The sequence below is a fragment of the Mustela nivalis genome (assembly GCF_964662115.1).
Source record: "Mustela nivalis genome assembly, chromosome: 2".
In the NCBI taxonomy this organism is placed as follows: Eukaryota; Metazoa; Chordata; class Mammalia; order Carnivora; family Mustelidae; genus Mustela; species Mustela nivalis.
In genome coordinates this window covers 131,289,557-131,310,457 of record NC_139021.1, presented here as the reverse complement: position 1 = coordinate 131,310,457, position 20,901 = coordinate 131,289,557, and the positions used below count along the sequence as shown (strand labels likewise).

Sequence of the window (20,901 nt, the reverse complement as noted above, 5' to 3'; positions counted from 1 at the left end):
TTGTGTCCAGACCCAGCACTGGGAGGGCCCCACAGTGCAGGTGCCAAGGCGAGGAGCAGGGACCCTCAAGGGGCAAGGCTGGATCCCCCGAGACCATACACGCTGGGTGCAGCAGCCTCATGGGTCCGCCCCAGCTGGTGACAGAAAGCCCCCTTCTGCTGTCATGGGGGCCACACCCTGCCCTGCTGAAACTGCCCCCTACCTTCAGGGTCCGCACCCCCACAGGTGTGCACAGGTGCGCGTGTCTGGGTGTGTGCACTTCCACACGTCAGCCACCCACAGTGGCTCAGACACAGCGTTGCGTGGTCTCCCGCTCCCCCCCCCCCAACCCCAGGCACAGAGAGAACCACCAAGAGCAGACGCCCGTGCAGCCCTCTGGCCTTTCTGGGGTTCACAGAAGAGGCAGCAAGCCCCCTCCTTGTCCCAAGAACTTGCCAGAAGCACTCTGAGTTCTGTCTTCTCCCACCTGCCGAACCCTGAGCCAACTACCGGGTCCCCTCTGGGGCTACAACTCCCTGTCCTGCTTTTTCCCCATGTTAACTAGGCTTGGCGTACGTTATCTCATTTAAAGCTCGTAAACACACTGTGAGATATGCCCTGATGTGTCCTATCTCTGTTCAGATGACAAAGCTGAAGTCCGGTAACCTTAAGAGGCTTGCCTGGAATCACACAGCGAGTCTCAGCCCCAGCCCAGCTCCCAACGTGTGCTCCTGATCACTTTCTAGATGCGGCCCCTGGCCTGGGCTGGCCGAGAGTGTAAACACGCACCCCCACACCCCAGGATGGTGCCTCCATGCCAGCCCCCACCCCTGCCGTCCCCTCTTCCCCCTGGATCTCTCCCTGCTCTGGCACCCAGTCCTAAGTCTTTTCTCGAGAGTCAAGGCTGCGCCATCCAAGCAGGGGGTGGGACGAGGGGCGGGAGCTAGAGCTGAACCCCTGCCAAGGCCCTCAGCACCCTGCTGGGGAGAGCAGCAGGGAAGGTCGTGGCTTCGAGGGCTGGCAGTTAGCAGAATGGCGAGCCTGTCCCCGACCGCAGGCCAGCCTGCTCCCCAAAGCCTGGAGGAAAGCGTGCTGTGCTGTTGACCCGTGGAATCCAAAGGCTGCTGCTGTGTGCTCATCTGATCCAGAACGTTTCCAAAATGGAGGAGCCTGGGTTGGAGTCCTGGTTTGTTACCCACTTACTGAATGAGCTGGGCTGGGGACGTCCCCTTTTGGAATCTGTCCTTCGTTTCTGCAGGAAAGTAGTTGATTGATGATTGACAACGATGTTCCCTGCTCTGAAACTGTGTCTTGGATTCTAGAGTTCCATGGGACATCTGAGAAGTCTGGCCAGGACATGGGAGTCTGAAGGGTGAACGGCTCTGGACCCGATGCTCTACTCAGCCCAGCTCGCCTTCACCTGAAGCTTGGGAGTGACCCCTGTCTCTCCGAGTGCCTGGCTTTGCACCTACTCCTCTCTGCCCCACATACTCCCGCAGCCAAGAGGATTTCTCTTCCGTAGCACATCCAGGCAGGGCACCAGGGCTCAGGAGGAGAGAGGAAGCAGGCCACTTGTCCCAGACCCAGGGACAGCCATGGGGGCCCATGTCATTGTGACTGACACCAACATCTCGTCCAGCCTTGAGAGCAACACCACGGGCGTCACAGCCTTCTCCATGCCCAGCTGGCAGCTGGCACTGTGGGCCACCGCCTATTTGGCCCTGGTGTTGGTGGCTGTGATGGGCAATGCCACAGTCATCTGGATCATCCTGGCCCATCAGAGAATGCGCACAGTCACCAATTACTTCATTGTCAACCTGGCCCTGGCTGACCTGTGCATGGCCACCTTCAACGCCCCCTTCAATTTCGTCTACGCCAGCCACAACATCTGGTACTTTGGCCGAGCTTTCTGCTACTTCCAGAACCTCTTCCCCATCATGGCCATGTTCGTCAGCATCTACTCCATGACCGCTATCGCCGCTGAAAGGCAAGAGGGGGCCGTGGGGGAGCTGGGGGAAAGGGTCTCACTTGGTTGGGGCTCAGACAGGGCTGGTGACGTGCCTACAGTCACACAGCAAGTTAAGAGTAGAGCTCAGGGAATTGCCTCCCGGCCACATTGTGATCCAAGAGGATGCCTCTGGAAGACGGGAGACTGTGGAGCCAAGGCAGGCAAAGCTAAGGTTAGACATAAGAACTTAGTACTGGACGGTTGTTCAAGGCCATAGGGAGAGAGCGGCTGTGTTTAGGGACCTACTGGAATGTTCTTCTCTGGAGCTGATCTTTTTTTTTTTTTTTTTTTTTGGTGTCTTTCATTACAAGGAAATTGTTTATATTGATTTCCTATTCCTAGGTAGAGGATATGGGGGAATTGAATATTGCATACAGTTACTGTATAATTATAATGGGTCCAGTTTTCTCCTGATGCTGTTCTCAGGGTGCTGAGGGATCCGTGGACCATGTACAGTCCTTCTGAAGCTGGCTGGGGCCGGCAGGGCACAGTTTGTACTCAGAAGGGGACTGTGTGACCCTGGGGGAGTCCAGTTGAGACAGACAGCAAATGAAAAGGGACACAGAAAGACACCAGGTGCGTGTAGGAGATGGGACAGGCCTGGGACCCTCAGAGACACAGACCCCTTGTCAGGATGGTTTGAGGCAGCATGAGCCCCACTATCCCCCATTACCCCCCCTAGTCTCAATCCCCCCGCCAACATGTGGCTCAACAACACGTAATGGCTGGCTTCTCTGCTCTGGGCTGTTTTTCTATGGAGTTTTCCTAAATTTGAGAAATGGATTTCTATCCATTAAAAATGAAAAGAGAAGTGTGAAAACCGTTTGTGTGGGCCACGCTTCTGTGTTTGTACCTGGGACATGAGGATCAAGACAAGTAGGATTGCCAGCAAGTCGGGCACAGGGCCAGGGGCCCAGAACCCAGAGCTCTCTGTTCTCAGGAAGGGCATGTCCCTCATCCGACCTCAACCCCTCCCCCCACCAGCAACACCTCAGTCCCCCTGGACGTTTCGGCAAGTCCACTAATATTTCCTTTTCATTCACTCGACAAGTACTGGAGTGTTCCCTCTGTTTCAGGCACTGGGGGATATATGTAGTGGGAAAAATAGTCCTGGAAATCAGGCCTCGTGGAACTTCCATTTTAAAGGGGTGTGGGGGGCAGTGGGGGGCACATGGACTGGAGGGGGTGGGGTGGGAGCCAGGAGACCAAGCAGGAGGCTGCTGGTAATAATCTGGATGGGAGAGGACGGTGTCCAGAGATTGGGGTGGTAATAGTGAGAACGCATCCGTTCATTTCTTCATTCCCACGTTCCATGCCCACCGTGTACAGATCCTGTTCTGGGTACTGGGGAGACAAACAGATAAAGACACCTGCCTGGTAGGGATTTAAACAATAAGTGCATGAAGAAATGGTATGTTGTATTTTGAGGTCATGAGTGCTGTGGGAAGATACCAGGGAAGGGCAAGGGGGCCCGAGAGGCCAGGCTGTGTCTTGGGCTGGGGGCAGGCCGTAGGGCCAGACAGGGTATGGAACCGGCCCTTCTATGGGGTAGGATTGGAGCGAAGATGGAAGGAGGAGGGGAGAGAGAGAGTGAGCCCCATTAGCTGTGGGAAAAGAACATTCCAGGGGGCGGGCACGGCAGCAACAAAGGTCCATGGCAGGATCGTGCCTGGTGTGCATGAGGAGCCCCCAAGGCAGGCTAACCTCAAAGAGACAGCGTGGAAGAGCTCAGGGCACACGGAGTCAGTGCTCCTCTTGTGCCCCAAACACCAGGATGTGAACTGCCCAGGGCAGGGCAAGGACATCCGATTGTCCTGGCCTCGTCTCAAGGTTTGGATCAATCCCAGGACGAAAGCCACTTCTGGTGGATTGAAAGGGAATAAATACATGGGACTAACCATGCTTTCATGCCCTAATCCCCACCAGTCTGCAAGCCTTTCTCAAACATCTCGCTGCCCTTCCACACCAGCCACAGGTGCACAAATGACCGTCTGCCCACTTTACAGAAGAGGAAAGAGAAGCTCGAGGGGGCTCGGGTGGTTTGTTTAAGACTCTACTGTTGGAATGTAGCTTAGTCAGGATTCAGATTTAGGTCAGTATGAATCCAAAGTCCCAGACCTGCCCCTCCACCAGCAGGGTAAGAAGAAAAGCTCCCCCTCCTTCCCGCCTCACCTCCTAGAACAACAAGGGAGCCCAAGCCCCAAGTTGACCTACTAGTCACTTGCCTTATCTGTGGGGAAGGGCACTGAGGAAAATGGCCTCTCTTCTTGCCCTGCTGAGACCCTCGTCCAGGGTCCAGGACTGCCGAGGTCTGGAGCAGGCCCCAAGCCCAGCTACAGTAATAGGAGAAGGTCAGTGTCTCGGGGAGAAGGTCAACAATCATCTAGCCTAGACGCGCGTTACCCATGACCACGAACTGTGCACAGAAATCCCAAGGGTTAAGAGCTTCTGTGGGAGTTAAAAATCACCATTATAAACAGAGGCAGCACACCACATTTTGCTGGGACCCCAGCAGTGCCTGGGACAATGTCACCGAAAGAAATCAGAGCTACCTCTGCTGTGCAGAAATTTCCAAGTATCGCCAGTAACCATCACTACTTAAAAATTACCATGGGTTCCAGACCTCCTGCTAGATCCTTTTGTTTAGTGGGTTGGTAAAGAAATGTGCGTTTTGCTTTGCCCCAAATCTATTTTATATATATGTAAAGATTCTATTTATTTGAGAAACAGAGAGAGAGAGGAAAGGAGAGGGAGAGAGAATCTGAAGCAGACTCTGCACTGAGCGCAGAGCCCAACACGGGGCTTGATCTCACGACCCTGAGATCATGAACTGAGCCAAAACCAGGAGTCAGATACTTAACTGACTGAGCCACCCAGGCATCCTTACTTCATGGTTGTCTCTCTAATCTCATGTAATTTATTCCTGTAAAAACCGTAATCTGTGGAGGGCCCATGGAACTTATTGGATGGCCAACAGGTCCATGACACAAAAAGAGCCCCAACCTAATCCCAAACCCTTCCTCTTCCAAGGCAGCAACTAAAGCCGTATGGGGGCACAGGTCGTGTCCTGGGTCTTTGATGGATAGAGCTCTTCGGGTCCTTTGACCTGGGAAGCAGGTGGCTACCCCAGCTCTCCATCCCTGGTCGGGGTCCCAACCCATGAGGCCTCAGCCCCACGAGACTGCAGAACATTCCCACAGTGGCTTCAGAGGTCCTGGGGGCAGAGGCAAGCCACGCAACTCAGTTCAGAGCCAGCGCTGCCTCTTCCAAGCTCGTTCTTCCTCTTCTCGAAGCCTCTGTCTCCTGGCACAAGAAAGGGAGAGACTAACCCTTGCCTGAGATACTCGGCCACCAGGCAGCATGGTGCCAAACAGCAGCCCAGATCCCCGCAGTTTCCCCCAGAGAGAGGCCGGGGCTGAGGAGACAAGCTGTTTCTGGCTGACTTCTTGGAAGAGGTGGCCTTTCACTTGGACTTTAATGAATTCAGAATGAAAGGAGAAATTCCAGGAGGAGGGGGAAGAAATGCTGCTCCCCGCCCCTGAATGTCCCACAAGCAGGGCTACTCCCTAACCAGAGAGAGCCAGGGAAGGTGCTGGAAGCAATGAGAGGGGGCTGGAAAGTGCATCGGCCATGTGCAGAGGGCCTTGAACGCTGAGTTTGAAGGTTTGGACATGCTCTGTCTGATATTGTAACTAGAGCCATATGTGCCTATTTACATTTAAATTAATGAACATTTAAAATTCAGTTCCTCAGTTGTATTAGTCATGCTTCTGGGGTTCATAGCCACGTGTGGTTAGTGACTTCTGCACAGAACCGGACATACAGAGAGCATGTCCACCACCATAGAAAGCCGGGCGGTGCTGGTTTTGGGCTTTGTCCGGGAGACTGTCTGCTTCTGCTGAGGTCTCTGCACACAAGCGGGGCTGGCATAGGGCCAAGTGGCTCAGCTGGGCTGAGCTTCAAGCAAATGTCCTGAGAGGACTTCCAGTGTGGCCGCACAACTCTCTCATGTCAGAGGGAGGTGGTGAGGTGGGCCTGGGCTGGGGTTTCAGGGGCTAGGGCTGTGGGAGAGTCACCAGCCTGGATAGCTCTCTGCAAGTCCCCGGCAGTGGTGGGGGGTGGAGGGGAGTGGGACTACAGGGTCCTGGAGAAGGGGACGGGGGTTGCTCTGATGGGAGGATGCCCATAGCTCACACAGCCCTCTGCTCATAGGTACGTGGCCATTGTCCATCCCTTCCAGCCACGGCTCTCGGCCCTGGGCACCAGAGCGGTGATCGCTGGCATCTGGCTCCTGGCTCTGGCCCTCGCTTTCCCCCAGTGCTTCTACTCCACCATCACCATGGACCGAGGCGCCACCAAGTGTGTCGTGGTCTGGCCGGAGGACAACGGCCGCAAGACGCTCCTTTTGTAAGGCCTGGGGGGTGGGGAGCATGAGTGTGTGTGTGTGTGTACACGTCTGTGTGCATGTGTATGTGCAGGTGCATAGGCTTGAGAATGTACGTGCTTGTGCATATGCACTTGGGGGTGCACGTGCGTTTTTGAGGGTGTTTGGGATTATGTGAGTCCATGTGTACACCAAGTGACACTTAGCCCTTCCTGAGAGTCAGGCTTTATATACACGAAGCCAATCAGTTTTCCTAACACTATGGGGCACGCAGGTCTTATGATTCCCATTTTTCAGATGAGTAAAACAAAGCACTAGAAACCAAGTAATACACCCACGGTCCCACAGCTGGAAGGTGGTGACGCAAGGGCTTCAATCTGGGCAGAGCCATTTTGGAGCGCCACCCCCTTCTGCGCCACCCCGCCACTCAGATAAGGACAGGGACATCCTTAGGTGAGGGTATGCATATGGTACTACTGAGCGGCCAGGATGCACCCACGTGTGTGTGCACATGTGTGAGAGAGGGTCCAGGAGCATGTCCATGGAAGTGGGTGTGCTCACAGGTGTGTGGAAATGTGTGTAGGGGGTGTGTTTGGGGGAGGGCACTGTACATGTTCAGACACAGAGGGTCAGTGTATTGAGGCGGAAAGGGCAGGTGTTTTCTGGAAGCTGCCTGTGTCGGTCTCCCGCTGAGGACCAGGCAGAAGAACTCAGACCTGGCTTGGCCACCGTGGAACCCTGGGTAAGTCCTTTCCTCTCCGAGCCTCGGTTTGCTACTTCTGGCTTCCGGATGCCCAGGCATGCGACTAGGTCATTTAGCAGAGGGACAACAATTGGTTGAGGTTTGGAACGCAGTCGTTGGGAGTCCTGCTCTGTCTCCTGCTGGCTGGAGGACCCTTCCTAGTCACTTTGGCCCCCCTCTCACGTGGGGATCCTAAGACCACTCGCTGGGGGGTGCTGCGAGCATGGGTGAGCCAGGCCACTGAGCCGTTAGCACGGCTCCTGGCCTCGAACGAGCACCCAGTATGCGGTAGTTTAAGCAGGGGACAAATGAGAGCGAACCTGGAGGTCGCCCATTTCGCCCAATAGAGACCCAGCCGCCAGAGGCCGGAGGATGTGCCCGCTGTAAGCGCCCTACCGCCAGGTCACCGCAATAACACAGGCCCCGCCTCCTTGAACACCCCTCCCCCAACGTCCACCTCACCCCCACCCCCCAGCCCCCGACACCGGCTCCGTCTGCCCGGAGCACCGGCCAGAAGAGGGTCCCGCTGCTGCGGGGCCTTCAGTGCTACGGAAGAAGCCGGAGAAGCCCGTTCCTGGGGACTGATGAGTTTCGAGGGCGGGCCCTGCCGGGTCTCTGCCCTCCCTCTGCACCCCACCCTGCTCCGAAGGTTCGGTCGCTCCAAGGCTAGTGGCTTTGTAGGGAAGGCTCGGGGACCGGTGGAGAGCATTTTATGGATGACCGCTGAGGGGCAGTGTTTCTCCACCTTATTACAGGCCTTTCTCCCTGAGAGGGGGATCAGTAATAAATAACTCTGGGGACCCAGCACCAGTTTTGCGGGGATGGTGAGTTCCAACCCTGATTCAGGCACCAAGGGAAAACAGGAGGGCAGACGTTGAGCTAGGAAGGCGATACTTTGATGTTACCTAGAATTCTGCGAGGGTATGGGGAAAGCCTGGTTTTATGTGTGCAAATGTGCTGGTTTTGTTGGAGGCGTTTCTGAGATCTGGAAGGGGGTTGCATTCTCACAATCTCCCATCCTGGGTGTGTAGGCACCTGATGAAATTACAAACGCCCTGTCCAGGAAAACGCACATAGACCCCCAAAATCAAAATACAAAAAAGCCCAGGCTCTGAGAGGAGGCAGTCCTTATTTGTGGCAGACCCCAGATGATCCCCAGGGCTCCTTGGTGCTCATTTCTGCATAGGAACCTGGCCCAGAGTGAATTCCTATACTGAACCATGTCCCAAGGAAAGAATGTCACTCATACTTGGGAAGGATCTTAGTGATTACCTCCTTGTTTTACAAATGGGGAAACTGAGACCGAGGGACAGGTCAGACTTGCCTGAGGTCACACTTTTTTTTTTTTTAAATAAAGATTTTTATTTATTTGATAGAGAGATAGAGAGAGAGAGGAAGAGAGCAAGCACAGGCAGGGGGAACCGCAGGCAGGGGAGAAGCACCCTCCCCACTGAGCGAGAAGCCCAGCCAGGACCCTGGGATCATGATCGGAGCCAAAAGCTGCCGTTTAACCGACTGAGACACCTGGGCGCACCCTGAAGTCACACTTTGAAGTGAGAGCCTGAAAGAGAACTCAGTTCTGACTTCACAGAGCTGGCCTTCAGTGATAGGGAAATCCTTTGAGTGTTGATTAAATCTCTGGAGCTGTTTCATATGTCACAGACACTCTGCACCTCTCTGAGCCTCACTTTCCCCCTCCGGACACTGAGGCAGGTGGTTCTGCTGATCCTCAAGGTCTATCTAGCTCAGACACTCTGTGACCTTACAACGAAGGTAAAGTGAGGGAGGTCTGGCATTCACTGCCCTTCCCTGCCCTTACCTGCTCCACAGCCGGACTAGATGAGGATCTGGGCATCTAGGAGCACCCCTGCCCACAAGCCTTTTGTAATTAGCATACTTGCCCAAAGAGCAAGCAAACAGAATTCTCAACCCAGGCTTTAGGGAAGACATTTGCTGGAGCCCCCTGCCCCCCCCCCTCTGAGTAGCAGCTCCTCTGGAAAAGGGGCCCAGCAAGTCTGGCACACTGATCATGGGGCCTTGGGAACACTTCAGCCGTCCTAGAGAAAGGCCATGTGACAGGGCCGCAGGTCTCAGGTCTCACCTCATTCACAAGGTGTCCCTGCTGCAGCATCTCTCAGAAACCAGAAGGGCAGCACACACATTTCGTTTCCAAAAGGAAAGGAAACCGCCCCACACAGCCCAAGGTGTCCTCCGCAGGTACTAGATGAGTGACTGTCAGGGTGATCTGGGCCACTTGCTCTAAGGTGGTGTGAGAGAAAGCCTGCAGCTGTGAGCTGTGTTCCCAACCAAATGCTGATTGGCAGGAAGAGAGGACCCATATCCTGTACTGCCTGGAACTCTTGCCCCTGGCCTGTTCCCTGGTAAGGATATCCGCGGGGGATGGAATGGTGATGGAATTGGTGAGAATGGAATTAGTCATTTTACTTCCTCCTTTGTGGTTAATGGCATTTTAAATGTTAAACAAATATACTCTTTGGTTAACTTTTTCATTCCTATTTATTTCCTTTTTCGGTAGTATTTGTCTATCATCTGGAGAATCACACAGATAAAGCAGGTGTCCCTTTTGCAGCAAGCGAAGCCCTCTTTGGGCATATATGCTCGCCAATGTTGTCCCCCCCCCACCCCTTTATGTTAAATCAAGGCCTTGGGAGGTGGCCCCGGGTGGCCGCCCAGAGTTGGCTCAGGGGTGCGAGCGGGGACAGGGAAACTGAGCGCTGGCAGATGCAGAAGTCGCTCCCTGGCCGTCCCATGCCCAGGCCCTTGCCTTTCCCTCCAGGTACCACCTCTCGGTGATCGTCCTTATCTACGTGCTGCCTCTCGTGGTGATGCTCCTCACCTACAGTGTCATCGGCCTCAAGCTCTGGAGACGCGAGGTTCCCAAGCACCAAATGCACGGCGCCGGCCTGCGCCACCTGCGGGCCAAGAGGAAGGTTGGCCAAGGGGCGGGGCTCGGCGGCGGCGGGGGGCGGGGTCAGTTCGGGGCCCGCCTCAGGACACCGCCCTTCGGGAGCCCGCCCCTCTGGCGGTGCGGGTGAGCACGGGATCCATCCCAACTTCCCCCAGTGCAAAGCCCCGCCTGAGCCTGAGTTCTTCCCAGGAGGTCACACTTTAGCCCTTGGCCAAATGCGAAATGGAAGGAACTCCCCCAGAATGTTTGGAGAATCCTAAAGCCCCACAGAATTGCAGGTATTCTGAAGAATCTTAGAATGACTGAATCTCAAAATCTTAAGACATGTTGCGTAATTGGAATGTTGAATTTAAGAAGCCCTGTGGAACTCCGGGAGGCTTCTGTATAGAATTACAAGAGAATTCTCAAATGCTGGAATGCACAGCTCCCATTCGTGGAGTCCAGCTGCACGCAGTCTGCCTTCGATTTCCAACCCAAGTGCCAGTGTTGTCCCTCCTCCCGGCCATTGGGGCCCTCCAAGGGTCCCGATAGAGCATTCTATGATTCAGACCTCCTCTACTCTCTTCTCGGGAAAGTTTATCTTTGCCATGCCCTTCTTGTTAGGAGTCCAAGGAAGGTAATGGTTAATCTCAAGTATGAGGTTCCCGTCTTGGCTTCATGTCTGCTACTGGGCATTTTTCATAAGGCAATTCAGGGAAGTAGGCAGACATGGGACACCATCTGAGTGTCCCTTCTCACGACGAGCTGGTCTCCACTTGCCATCACTGGCTTGCCCTCCATTCCTCACGACATACTGAGCCTGCAGAGACCAGGCTTGAGAGGGAAAGGTCAGGGTGCTGGCTCCTGGGCAGAGGCTGGGATGCCGGACTAGAGTCTTACTACCCATGGATAGAAGGGTTATGACAGATGGAGAGAGGGGCACCTGAGAACCATAGCTGGCATAGGGGATCCCCCAAGAATTGGGTTAGGAGCTCACCCACTCTGCAGGAAGGGGAGCTGCTCTGAGGGAAGGGGTCTGGGACACCAGCTAGATGAGGCAGCCCCAAGCTGGGCTTCAAGGAGTAAGGATGTGAAAGAAAGAACAACAGTTCAGGCAGAGGTGTAGGGCCTAGGGGTCAAGACCATGAATGCTCCAGGAGACTGAGGGCTTCCCAGGGATGAGGGGCATCCTGCCGCCACTCTTGGAGGTTGGAGGGGATGCTGCTTCCAGCCTGAGGTGTGACCAGAGGCTCTCCCGGCCCAGTTTGTGAAGACCATGGTGCTGGTGGTGGTGACGTTTGCTATCTGCTGGCTTCCCTACCACTTCTACTTCATCCTGGGCAACTTCCAAGAGGACATCTACTACCACAAGTTCATCCAGCAGGTGTACCTGGCGCTCTTCTGGCTGGCCATGAGCTCCACCATGTACAATCCCATCATTTACTGTTGCCTCAACCACCGGTGAGCCCTCATCCCAGTCCCCCTCTCCTTGGCCCTCAGGGACCCGTGGCCTGGCCCGGCCCCAGCTGGGCTCCCTGGCACAGCGTGAGCCTGTGCCCTCCACCCCCGCATGGGTTGAGCCCACAGCACAATCCTCACTCCCTTGGGGACCCAGCTCGAGCCCCCTCCTCCTCCCCAAGGCCTTGTCCCATTGCCCAGGCCACAGCTGTCACCATTCATCTGTTCCTGCCCTCTCTTCAGGGCCTACATCTGGGGCCAGGAGAAGAGAGAAGGGAGGGACAGAGAGATGGAGGGAGGAGCAGGGTCAAAGAGAGGCCATAGGACAGACAAAGAGGGAGAAAGGAAGGAGCCTGGTAAAGGAGGGCGGGACTTCCTCTGTCCTGACATATTCAAGAGCTTCCCACAATGAGACGTTTCCTTGAGCCAGGTGACCCCACCAGCCCCAGCAGTATGAAGCACTCACGGGGGAGTGAGGGGCAAGACTGGTAAGGGAGCAGGTTGCTCCCTCGGGAGATCAGAGGGTATTTCCTGCTGCCACGGGGATTTCTGGGACAGCTGAAGAGTGTGACCTTGGCAGAGACAGTCAGGGAAGAAGGAACCAAGCTGTCACTCCTCAGACGCCCTTGGTTGTCCCAGCCCATACTTCTGGAGAATCAGCATTCCCCCAGAGGGGCTGGCATTTGCTCTGGGGCACCTGGAGAGGTGGAAGCCTTCAGGAAACCCAAAAGGAGGTCAGGTTAGAGATGAGAGGTGGACACAGTCCTGGTCTCTACAAGACAGCCATGTGGATAAGGTTGGCCATGGGCCTCTGTGTTCAAGCCTTTTATCACCTGCCTGCCCACATGTCCAGGCCACTCATCATGCCGTTAGGATCTTTGTTGCCCAGATATTCCAGCCACCTGGGCCAGGCCAGGAGAAAGTGAGAGAATTGTGATTTTTTTTTTTTTAATTTTGAGTATTTAATGTGTGCTAGAAACTTCCATTGTCTCCTGAGAGGTAAGAAGATGATAGGAGGAAGGGAAGTGTTATCCCTTTTTACAGTTGAGGAAACTGAGCCCCAGAAAGGAACACTCCTAAACTCATACAGCAAGCAGTGGAACCAGGATTCTATGGAACTCCAAGGCCTGTAACCTTGACCCCACATCACACCTTTCTCTTGATGTAGTTTCTAGGAGAACTTGGACCCAGAAACTGGCATAGTCAGGGAGGGGCCCCCAGCACTCCCTGTCTGTGCATGGGCTCTCTCCCATTACCCAGTGACGCAGTCCCTGAGAGTCTGAGAGTCTGTGAAATAATTCCAGAATCCACCAAGTGGATGAACCACATAGTGTATTAGGTGTAAGCTCTACGGAAAAAAGGAACACCAGAGCTGGGGATGGGAGGACAGGAGGTGCTGGGGGGAGGCGGCGGCACAGGGGGAGCACTTTTATAGCATGGCCAGGGTTGGCCTTCTTGAGGATTCTTTTGAGCACAGATGAGGATTAGAGTGGGCCCTGCAGCTGTATAGGGAAAGGCATCCAGCAGAGGGAACAGCAGAGGCCGTGAAGCTCCCACAAGAGAGGCCTTTGTTGGGCCACACCATGGAATCTTATAGAGCTGCAAGGTGAGGAACCGAAGTCAGGGCTGCTCTTCTGGAACATGGAACCTCTGTCCCCTGGGAACAGTCAAGTGGCTGTCACCAAGGGTCCCATTGATCTCTGCTCCTGACAAGCCAGTGTTCTGTTTCTCCCAGGCCATTTCCTCCACTGCCATCTGCCTCCCCTTCTAATTTACCTTTAGTCCGGCCATGGGGAGAGCTATTTTTTAAACAAATATACCAAAATGTAGTTGTTCCCTGTGCATGATTTCCCTCAAAGCAGCCCCCTTGGGAGAGCATCCTTACTCTGCCCAACATGGCCAAAGTCCAAACTTCTTCAGCCTCTAGAATACTCCTTTAAAAGCCAAGGAACAAGTCAAACAAGAAAATCTGTTATTTCTTTAAGTTGTATTTGGTTTCTTTCTGTCTGTGATAACAAATGGTCTAATTAGGCTTAATCACCCGCTTCACTCATTAGATTTAGCTCCAGATTCTTTCTGGGCGTTTCCAAAACTCAAATCCACTCAGGCACAGTGAACAATAACAGACAGGGGTGAGAGGATGACTTTCCTCTGGAGAGGAGATCGGCCCCTGGAGGTGGGGGGACTTCCCAGACTGTCCCCCTCACCCGTCTGCTCAAGGTGACCTCCTGTTCTCCTAGGTTTCGCTCTGGATTCCGGCTTGCTTTCCGCTGCTGCCCGTGGGTCACACCCATTAAGGAGGATAAGCTTGAGCTGACCCACACTCCATCCTTTTCCATGAGGGCCAACCGGTGTCACACTAAAGAGACTTTTTTCATGGCCGAGGATACTGCCCCCTCTTAGGCTACCAATGGGCAGGCCAGGGGTCCCCAACATGGGGTACCTGCTGAACCCTGAAGCCTTGTGCCTGTCACCCTTGGAGAAGTAGCCAGTGGAGAGGTCCAGTCTGAAAGTCTGACCCATCCTCCAGCCTTCAGTACATCCGCGGAAAAACAAGATGGGCCAGGAGCGCGGCAAGTAGATGTGAACTCTAAGAGGGCCCAGCCAGTAACAGTCCAGGAAGACAGTGTGAGCAAACAGTTATCTAATCCAGGAGTCACAAGCTCAGACGCCTTCCTGGGGCATACAACTCAAGGAGTGACTTCTAGCGCTGGGGTTAACAGGGAACGGTACGAAGTGGAGGGCGTACGCATCTAAAGGGGACAGCAGCTGACCACCTCTGGACAAAGGTTGTCATGAGGTAATGGGCACCCACTGTTGCTAGATCTTCCGGATCCTTCCAGACACACCAGAAATCCAAATCTGTGAGCCTTCCAGACTTGTTACATTTGGCTCACATTTGTATAATTATTGGTGAAACCAAACAGAACACAGCTGTGGACAGCACCCAGCCATGATACTGATTTAGTATTAGGCCAAAGACACGGGGAGGGAGCGGCTTATTTTGGAAAGCTGTGAGTTGACCTGGGGCTTCTCTGCATGGGCATCTGAACTCAGACCCAGCTCAGTGTAGGAGGTGGATAAAGAGTCAAAAGGAGTCTCGGTTGTGTTGCCAGGGACAAGTCACTCTGATTCTCCGCCTCTTCTACTCCCAGGGGCAAAACTGCCTCACTGGAATGCTGTGAGGAAGACTGAAGTGAGGCCTGTAAACTAGCGTGGAGTGCTGAAGAACCAGCAGGCGTGAATTTTATCCCCACCAAGCCAGCCATGCTCCACAGATGCCTCCAGGGCGCAAGCAGCAGTGGTCCCCCTCACTCCAGCAGCAAGAAGGTGGCGGGCAGGAAGCGACTCCGGCAGAGCTCCAGGCCTGGCCTGGTGCACCCCAAAGACACACTTCTCCCCACTGGATGCCTCACCTCGCATGCCCCATTGCCCCTCCAGAAGAACCACGTGACACTGTAAATGCACAGCAAGAGAGTTTAATGCTAGGTGCGCCCAGCCCTCCCCTCAGAGGTCACCGTGCCCAATAAAGGGACTCTGGCCTTAAACCGCACAGGACATGGGAAGTGGGCTGATGTAGGATCCACTGGCGGGCTGTGGGGTGGGAGAGGGACAAAAGGGTCAGGGGAGGCACAGTTTCCTACAGAAGGGATTCATTCGAAGGGGAGAGGAGGACAGTGCAGACAACCTGCTCCCTGGGCTGCCTGAGACTTCATCCGCCTTAGAGCGGGGGTCTACACCCTCTGGTCCCTTGGGAGTTGGCAGAAGGTAATGAAGGGGGGTGTCTACCTGGGGAGAGCCAGTACCCACTCTCCTCTCATTAAACCCAAACAGCCCCTGGGAGCCCAGAGGCCTCCCACCACTTTACCTTCTTAAAGGTGCAGGGGTGGGACCCGGGGGCTACAGCAGGGAACTGGCCAGGCAGGCGGGGGCTGGAAAACGCTAGCTCGCTGACACTCTGCGGAGAACAGAGAAGTTACAGTACTCAACCAAGGCCGGGGGCTGAAGCACTCCCCCCCAAGCCTCCCAACCCAGGACCCCCCCAGGGCTCAGTTTCCTTGGCATCCCCGCACGGCCTCCCCACCTCCAGCCAGCAAGCATCACTCAGGGTCTTTGAATTGGTACAAAGTTTACTAGGTCATACAACATGGCTCACAAAAGCAATGGGGAATTTCCAAGGAGGGCACTGTTTGTTGGTTTCGTTCCTTTTACCCAAATGGAGACAAGACACTTTCCCGCAGAACTGCCCACCTCCCCTCGCACCCCCAAGACAGACAGAAGGCGAGACTGTCACAGCGTGGCTCTGACCAGTTCCACGGACACACGATTCAGTGGCATGGACACGTCGCGATGGGAACCTCGGGACGCCAGACAGCAGTGCGGGCTGGGGCGGGAGGAAGCCGCTCGGATGCCCCTGGGAGGAGGAGTCCCGGCAGTGTCTGCTGGTGAGAATACATTTCCCACGGGGGATGAGTCCCCAAGGACGGGCTGTGGAGGCCCAGGCGGCCTGTCAGATGGCGTGACTTTTCATCTTGGGCCAATAAATAACTCTGTCGGACGAATGCAGAAACCGGAAATGGGCGCCACTAAACTTCACACGTGGGGAGCGGACGACCGGGCTGAAATCGGATCATGCAGAGTGGCAGGGTGGGTGAGGAGGGGGCCGGAGTGGGGAGAGATTATCAATAGCACACGCTCTATTTTGTACCCTACGTTATGCGCCTTAGTTGGCTTGCGTCCCCTCCCCGCCGCGGCGATGGCGGGCTCTGGCGCCGGCGGCTCCCGGCCCAGCTCGCTGGGAGGGACAGGGGTGGCCGCCCGAAGAGAGACGTGCCGGAGGGGCAGCAGGCCGGGGGACTGGGACCCTTAGCTGCTCGTTTCTTCCCGGAGCCGGACGCCCACTGCCGTGATGAGGGCAGCCCCCTTGCCGCTCCCGTCTTCAGACAGGAGGAAGGACACGTTACATTTTGGTGACAGTTCCTTCACGGTTTGGTACATGATTCTGGAGAAGCTGAGAGAGAAAACACACAGAGGAGGGTAAGTGGCGAAGATGTGAAGAGACGCCGGGCCCACGAGAGGATGGCTCAGGACCCTAATGACAGGGGACAATCAAGACGGGAGGGGCTTCTAGAGAAGGGTTTGGGGGATACTGGATCTGCCCTGATCCCACCACCTCAGTTTCCGGCAGGGAGGAACAGCTGAGAATCCAAACCAAAGTGACCAGAAGGCTCATCAGGGCCAGGCCAGGAATAACGTGCTCAGACCCAGCCATCCCCCCAGCCCAAGGCAACTGGGGAACAGGATACGGAGAAGGGTGACAGCGCCTGCGTGTGGCCCAGTGCCGGGTCAGTTCAGCTGCGGCCCCTCGAGGTCCCCAGTCCATCACTGTCCATGGCCCAACACCTGGCCTCCAGGGCCAAGAACGGCAGGCCCCCGGCTCAGACCAATGGAGCTCTCAGGGGTGAGCCCACCTGCCCGCTGTCGGAGCCCTGCTTGGGCCTCCCCCCAAACACTTCTATACTACCTTCCAGCCCTGCCCGTGGCCATCGGCCATGAGGACAAGGACACTTGACTGTGGGGCACTTGAGCACGGCTTCCAAATGATGGTGCGGGGATCACAGCCCAAGAGCGTAGCTTTCTAAGCCCCACCGGTGTGCTGCCCCAGGGGACACAGAGGACAGCTGTGAAGGTGGAGAGACCGGGACAGACAGCAGTTGGCTCCCTCCCCAGCCATGGCCATGAGCTAAGAAGCATATGCCCACATTGGTTTGCATGAGGCTGCTTTTAAGGAGAGTGACATTATGGCCCCGATTACCAGGGATGGTCCCAGTGTAATTAGTAGCGGCAGTCTCTTCACTGGCAAAAGCACCGCAGTTTAGACAATAGTAGGGTCACTCCATTCAGAAGAGCCAAGCTTTGGGATATGTGGTCAAGCAAAAGAGCAGGCGGGGCCGAGCACAGTGTCAGACCCTTGACCATAAGGAGGCACCTCCCCGCTCCTCTTCCTGCCTTGCAAGCCTCTTGAGAAACTGATCTAGCAGGTGAACAAGACAAGGCGTCCTCCTCCCTCCGTCCCCACCGCCTCTCCCCACTTACCAAACTCAGCCTCCTGGCCAGGCTGCAGCTACCCAGGCTGATGAGTAAGGCCACACCCAACCTCCCCTTGAATGCTGCCTGACCTGAGAGGGGCACAGGAGGAGTGGGGAGAAGGAAATCTATGCCACCAGTGTAAGCTGAACCAAGCAAAGCCACTCTTCTCCAAGGATCTCAGTTAAACTTCAGAGCCGCTTGGGGTTCCTGGGTGGCTCAGTGGGTTAAGCCTCTGCCTTCAGCTCAGGTCATGATCCCAGAATCCTGGGATCAAGCCCCTCGTCAGGCTCTCTGCTCAGTGGGGAGCCTGCTTCCCCCTCCCCCTCTGCCTGCCTCTCTGCCTACGTGTGATCTCTGTCAAATAAATAAATAAAATCTTTAAAAAAAAAAAAAAAAAAAACAAGCTTCGGAGCTGCTCCTCAGCTGCTACCAGACAACCGGCTGTGTCCTGGTGAGGAATTATCCCGGTGGGGGGGGGGGGCAGGGGGACTCACATCCTGGGGGCCCATAACCCATCAAGGAACCTCAGCAGCGCAGGACACCCTGACCACCCAAGCAGAGGCCCCACTCACTGCGGGTGAAGCTTGTAGAGTGTTCCGTCCACTCCCACAGTCACGTTGAGGTGGTCCAGCCCTCTGTTCTCACGGATCTTATCCACCACGGCAGCCATGCCCGCCCCGCACAGCTGCGCGGCCCTCTTGGACACCACCCCGCACACGGTCTTGACCAGGATACTGTCGTCGCAGGTGCTGTTCAGGCCCAGCTGCTGGAGAATGGCCCGGACCTGGAGCAGCGCTAATCGGTCACTGCGGTGGACAAAACCCAGAAGGCTGGATGACGCAGGGCTCCACAGAGCGGCCTGGGAGCCCGCACCAGGGGACCAGCCGCAAACCACTGTACTTAGCATGAGGAGGGCTGTGGGGGCTTCCTTCCTCCACAACATTTACTTGTTTAGTTTTATTATTTATTTTTTAAGTTAATTTTTTAAAGTGACCTCTATACCCAGCACAGGGCTCAAACTCACAACCCTGAGATCAAGAGCTGTGTACTGAGCCGGCCAGGTACCGCAGCTTCCACGACCATTCTAAGAACCAAGGTAGCTTTTGCTTATGCAGAGCGCCCTGCACCTGCTCTCACGGGCCACCAGGGACGAGGGCAGAGGCAGGGAGGGGGCGGTCCATGCACACAAGAACACAGAAGTGACCCACCATGGGGCACACTTCCTGTGTGAGCAAGCGGCCCGGTCCCGGGCTGCCTTTCAGAAGAACGCGGGCGGGACCAGACCTGTGGCTCTTGGCTCTACTGGGCTCAGCGCCCTCAACACAAGTATCTGTGAGGAGCTTCACCCTGACACGGAGTCCTACAGCTTACTCGCCTGACTTCCAACAAACATACATAATGCTCCGAGTGAAGAAAAGAAAAATCGTTAATAATAAAATTATATGGTTTCAGTATGTAGCTGCTCAGGGTCTATACTACTCCAGAGGGAGGAGGAAGTCCTCACACATGACAAACCGTACTGTGAGGGGCCTCCACGCTCATCACAAACCCCCCGACCCTGCCCACCCTGGGCCAGGCCATGTGGGCCTCTAACAGCAGGGACGCTCCCCACCCCCCCGCCAGCATCGCTCACCTCTCAATCTGGGAGAGATATTTGGTCTGAAAGATGCCCCGGGTCTTGAGTGTCTCAGAGATCTGCCCTCGGAAGAGGAAGCCCTTCTTGGTGAAGTCGATCAGGATGTTGCGGACAATCTCCCCCAGGTACATACCGCTAATCATCTTCTCGTACCTGAAACACAGGCAGAGGCTGCTGTCTAGGGACCGCCTCTGGCCTTCCAGCAGCCTCAGGTGCTTTCCTGCCGCTCTGGGAGCATCACCAGCGCACACACCCAGCCCTGTGCTCAGCGGAGGCAGAGGGAGACCAGGAAGGGCTAAGGGGGCCTCAACCCTCCCCAGGCTCGGAACTGAAATCACCAGGGCTCCTGTCTAACTGCTGAACCATCTCCCTCCTGCCTCTGTCTGGCAGAACCCCACTCCGGCTCTCGGCTCCAAACTCTCCTCCAAGAGGCCTGTCCTCCCCCCTCCCCCGCCCCCCGACCGGGTTCTATCTGCCCCTCTCAGGCTCCCACACATCCTCCCTTCCCGTCACAAGGCACACAGGGACACTGCCTCTCTTGGCCCTGCCGCAGAAGACCCGAGAGGCCAGAACCTGTGTCCCGCTCAGCTTTGGGGCCCAGGGTCTAGCACAGATGCAGTGCTAGGCTCTCAGTCAAGTGCTCAATAAATTATCTGCAGAATAAGCAAACAGCTGGTCTGAGTCTTAAAGGGACAAGAAGACAATGAGGGGAAAGTTCCCATTAAATTTCTGGAAGGTTTTGTAAAAGCCCAGAGCGCTGGTCAAGCCCTCAGCATAGGGAGGAAGCCACCCAGGCTGGAGGGTTGAGGCGGCTGCCATGCTCCTGAGGGCAACCTGTTCCTGGGGCTTCTGTCTCCTGCCCTCGTGTGCTCAAGTTCCAGTGACCCCAAGCTGGGAAGAGTCCACGGGGCCCTACAGAGGATTTCAGGGGCTCCAAAGGAAAACCAACCATGAGATGGTGCTATCGTCATCAATTCCCCTCCTGTCCTCACACCATCAAGGACACCAGCTCAGTGTGGTGCCAATGGGGCTCTGACCCCTCTACTGATGGGGCTCTGACCCCTCTACCGCCTGCCACCGCCTTGCCGACCCAGGGGATCCTTGTTTAGAGCCTATGGTGGGAAACAGGAGCTGGAATCGAGTGACGCTCGTCTTTGCATTATTCATTTTACGATTATCATCTGTTTACAATAATCCTGGTTTCCCCCTCATTCTCCTTCCTTAAATTTAAGTAAAAAATAGAAGCTGACTTAAAGAAAACCACTGAGTAAATAACAGCATGGCTGTATCCGGAAAAGGCGAAGATCTTGAGACTGGCTGGGGGACAAGTCTCATTTGGGAGGTGCTGCCCGCCCCCCCCACCCCCCGCCCCAGTGCTTCTTCCTGCTCCTGGGGACACAGCTCGGACCAACCCATCCGGGCAACAGCAGAGGATGGCCTGAGTCCTGGGAGCCTCAGATAAGGAGTCCTTGGTCTGTCCGTAGGGAGGACAGACACATATCTCAGGCAGGGCATTGGACCCAGGCTCCAAACTGCCAAGAGGCAATGCAGGGGGCTGGGGGACAATGAACAGAAGCCCCCACTGTCCACATCCTAACACACTGTGCCCTCTGACAACTGCAGGTCAAGTGCATTTTACTTCCGCCAAACAAAACAAAAACCTGCTGACCAAGAGGCTTCTATTAATCTGATGGGG

The 20,901-nt window shown here is 55.4% G+C and overlaps 2 protein-coding genes across 6 annotated transcripts in view; one reads left to right on the top strand and one right to left on the bottom strand.

Annotated features, from left to right (window-relative positions):
• Positions 1–1,008: 1,008 nt before the first annotated feature.
• TACR2 (tachykinin receptor 2) lies at positions 1,009–15,944 on the top strand. Of its 2 annotated transcripts, none has more exons than XM_082715272.1 (5): positions 1,009–1,966; positions 6,200–6,394; positions 9,911–10,064; positions 11,286–11,482; positions 14,635–15,944. In XM_082715272.1, exons 1-5 carry the CDS (start codon positions 1,575–1,577, stop codon positions 14,672–14,674), a joined length of 978 nt encoding a protein of 325 aa, XP_082571398.1. In that variant the 5' UTR covers positions 1,009–1,574; the 3' UTR covers positions 14,675–15,944. The 2 variants fall into 2 exon arrangements, with proteins under 2 accessions (XP_082571398.1, XP_082571397.1); XM_082715271.1 differs by lacking the exon at positions 14,635–15,944 and adding an exon at positions 13,720–14,079.
• Positions 15,592–20,901, bottom strand: part of HK1 (hexokinase 1) — a 112,652-nt gene continuing 107,342 nt past the window's right edge. For all 4 annotated transcript variants that reach the window (XM_082715231.1, XM_082715232.1, XM_082715229.1 and 1 more), the window contains 3 exons: positions 19,203–19,358; positions 18,142–18,375; positions 15,592–16,490 (listed from right to left, as the gene is read on the bottom strand). In XM_082715231.1, the coding sequence (XP_082571357.1) occupies positions 16,346–16,490; positions 18,142–18,375; positions 19,203–19,358 (535 nt within the window). In that variant the 3' untranslated portion in view covers positions 15,592–16,345. The remainder of the gene's footprint in view (positions 16,491–18,141; positions 18,376–19,202; positions 19,359–20,901) is intronic.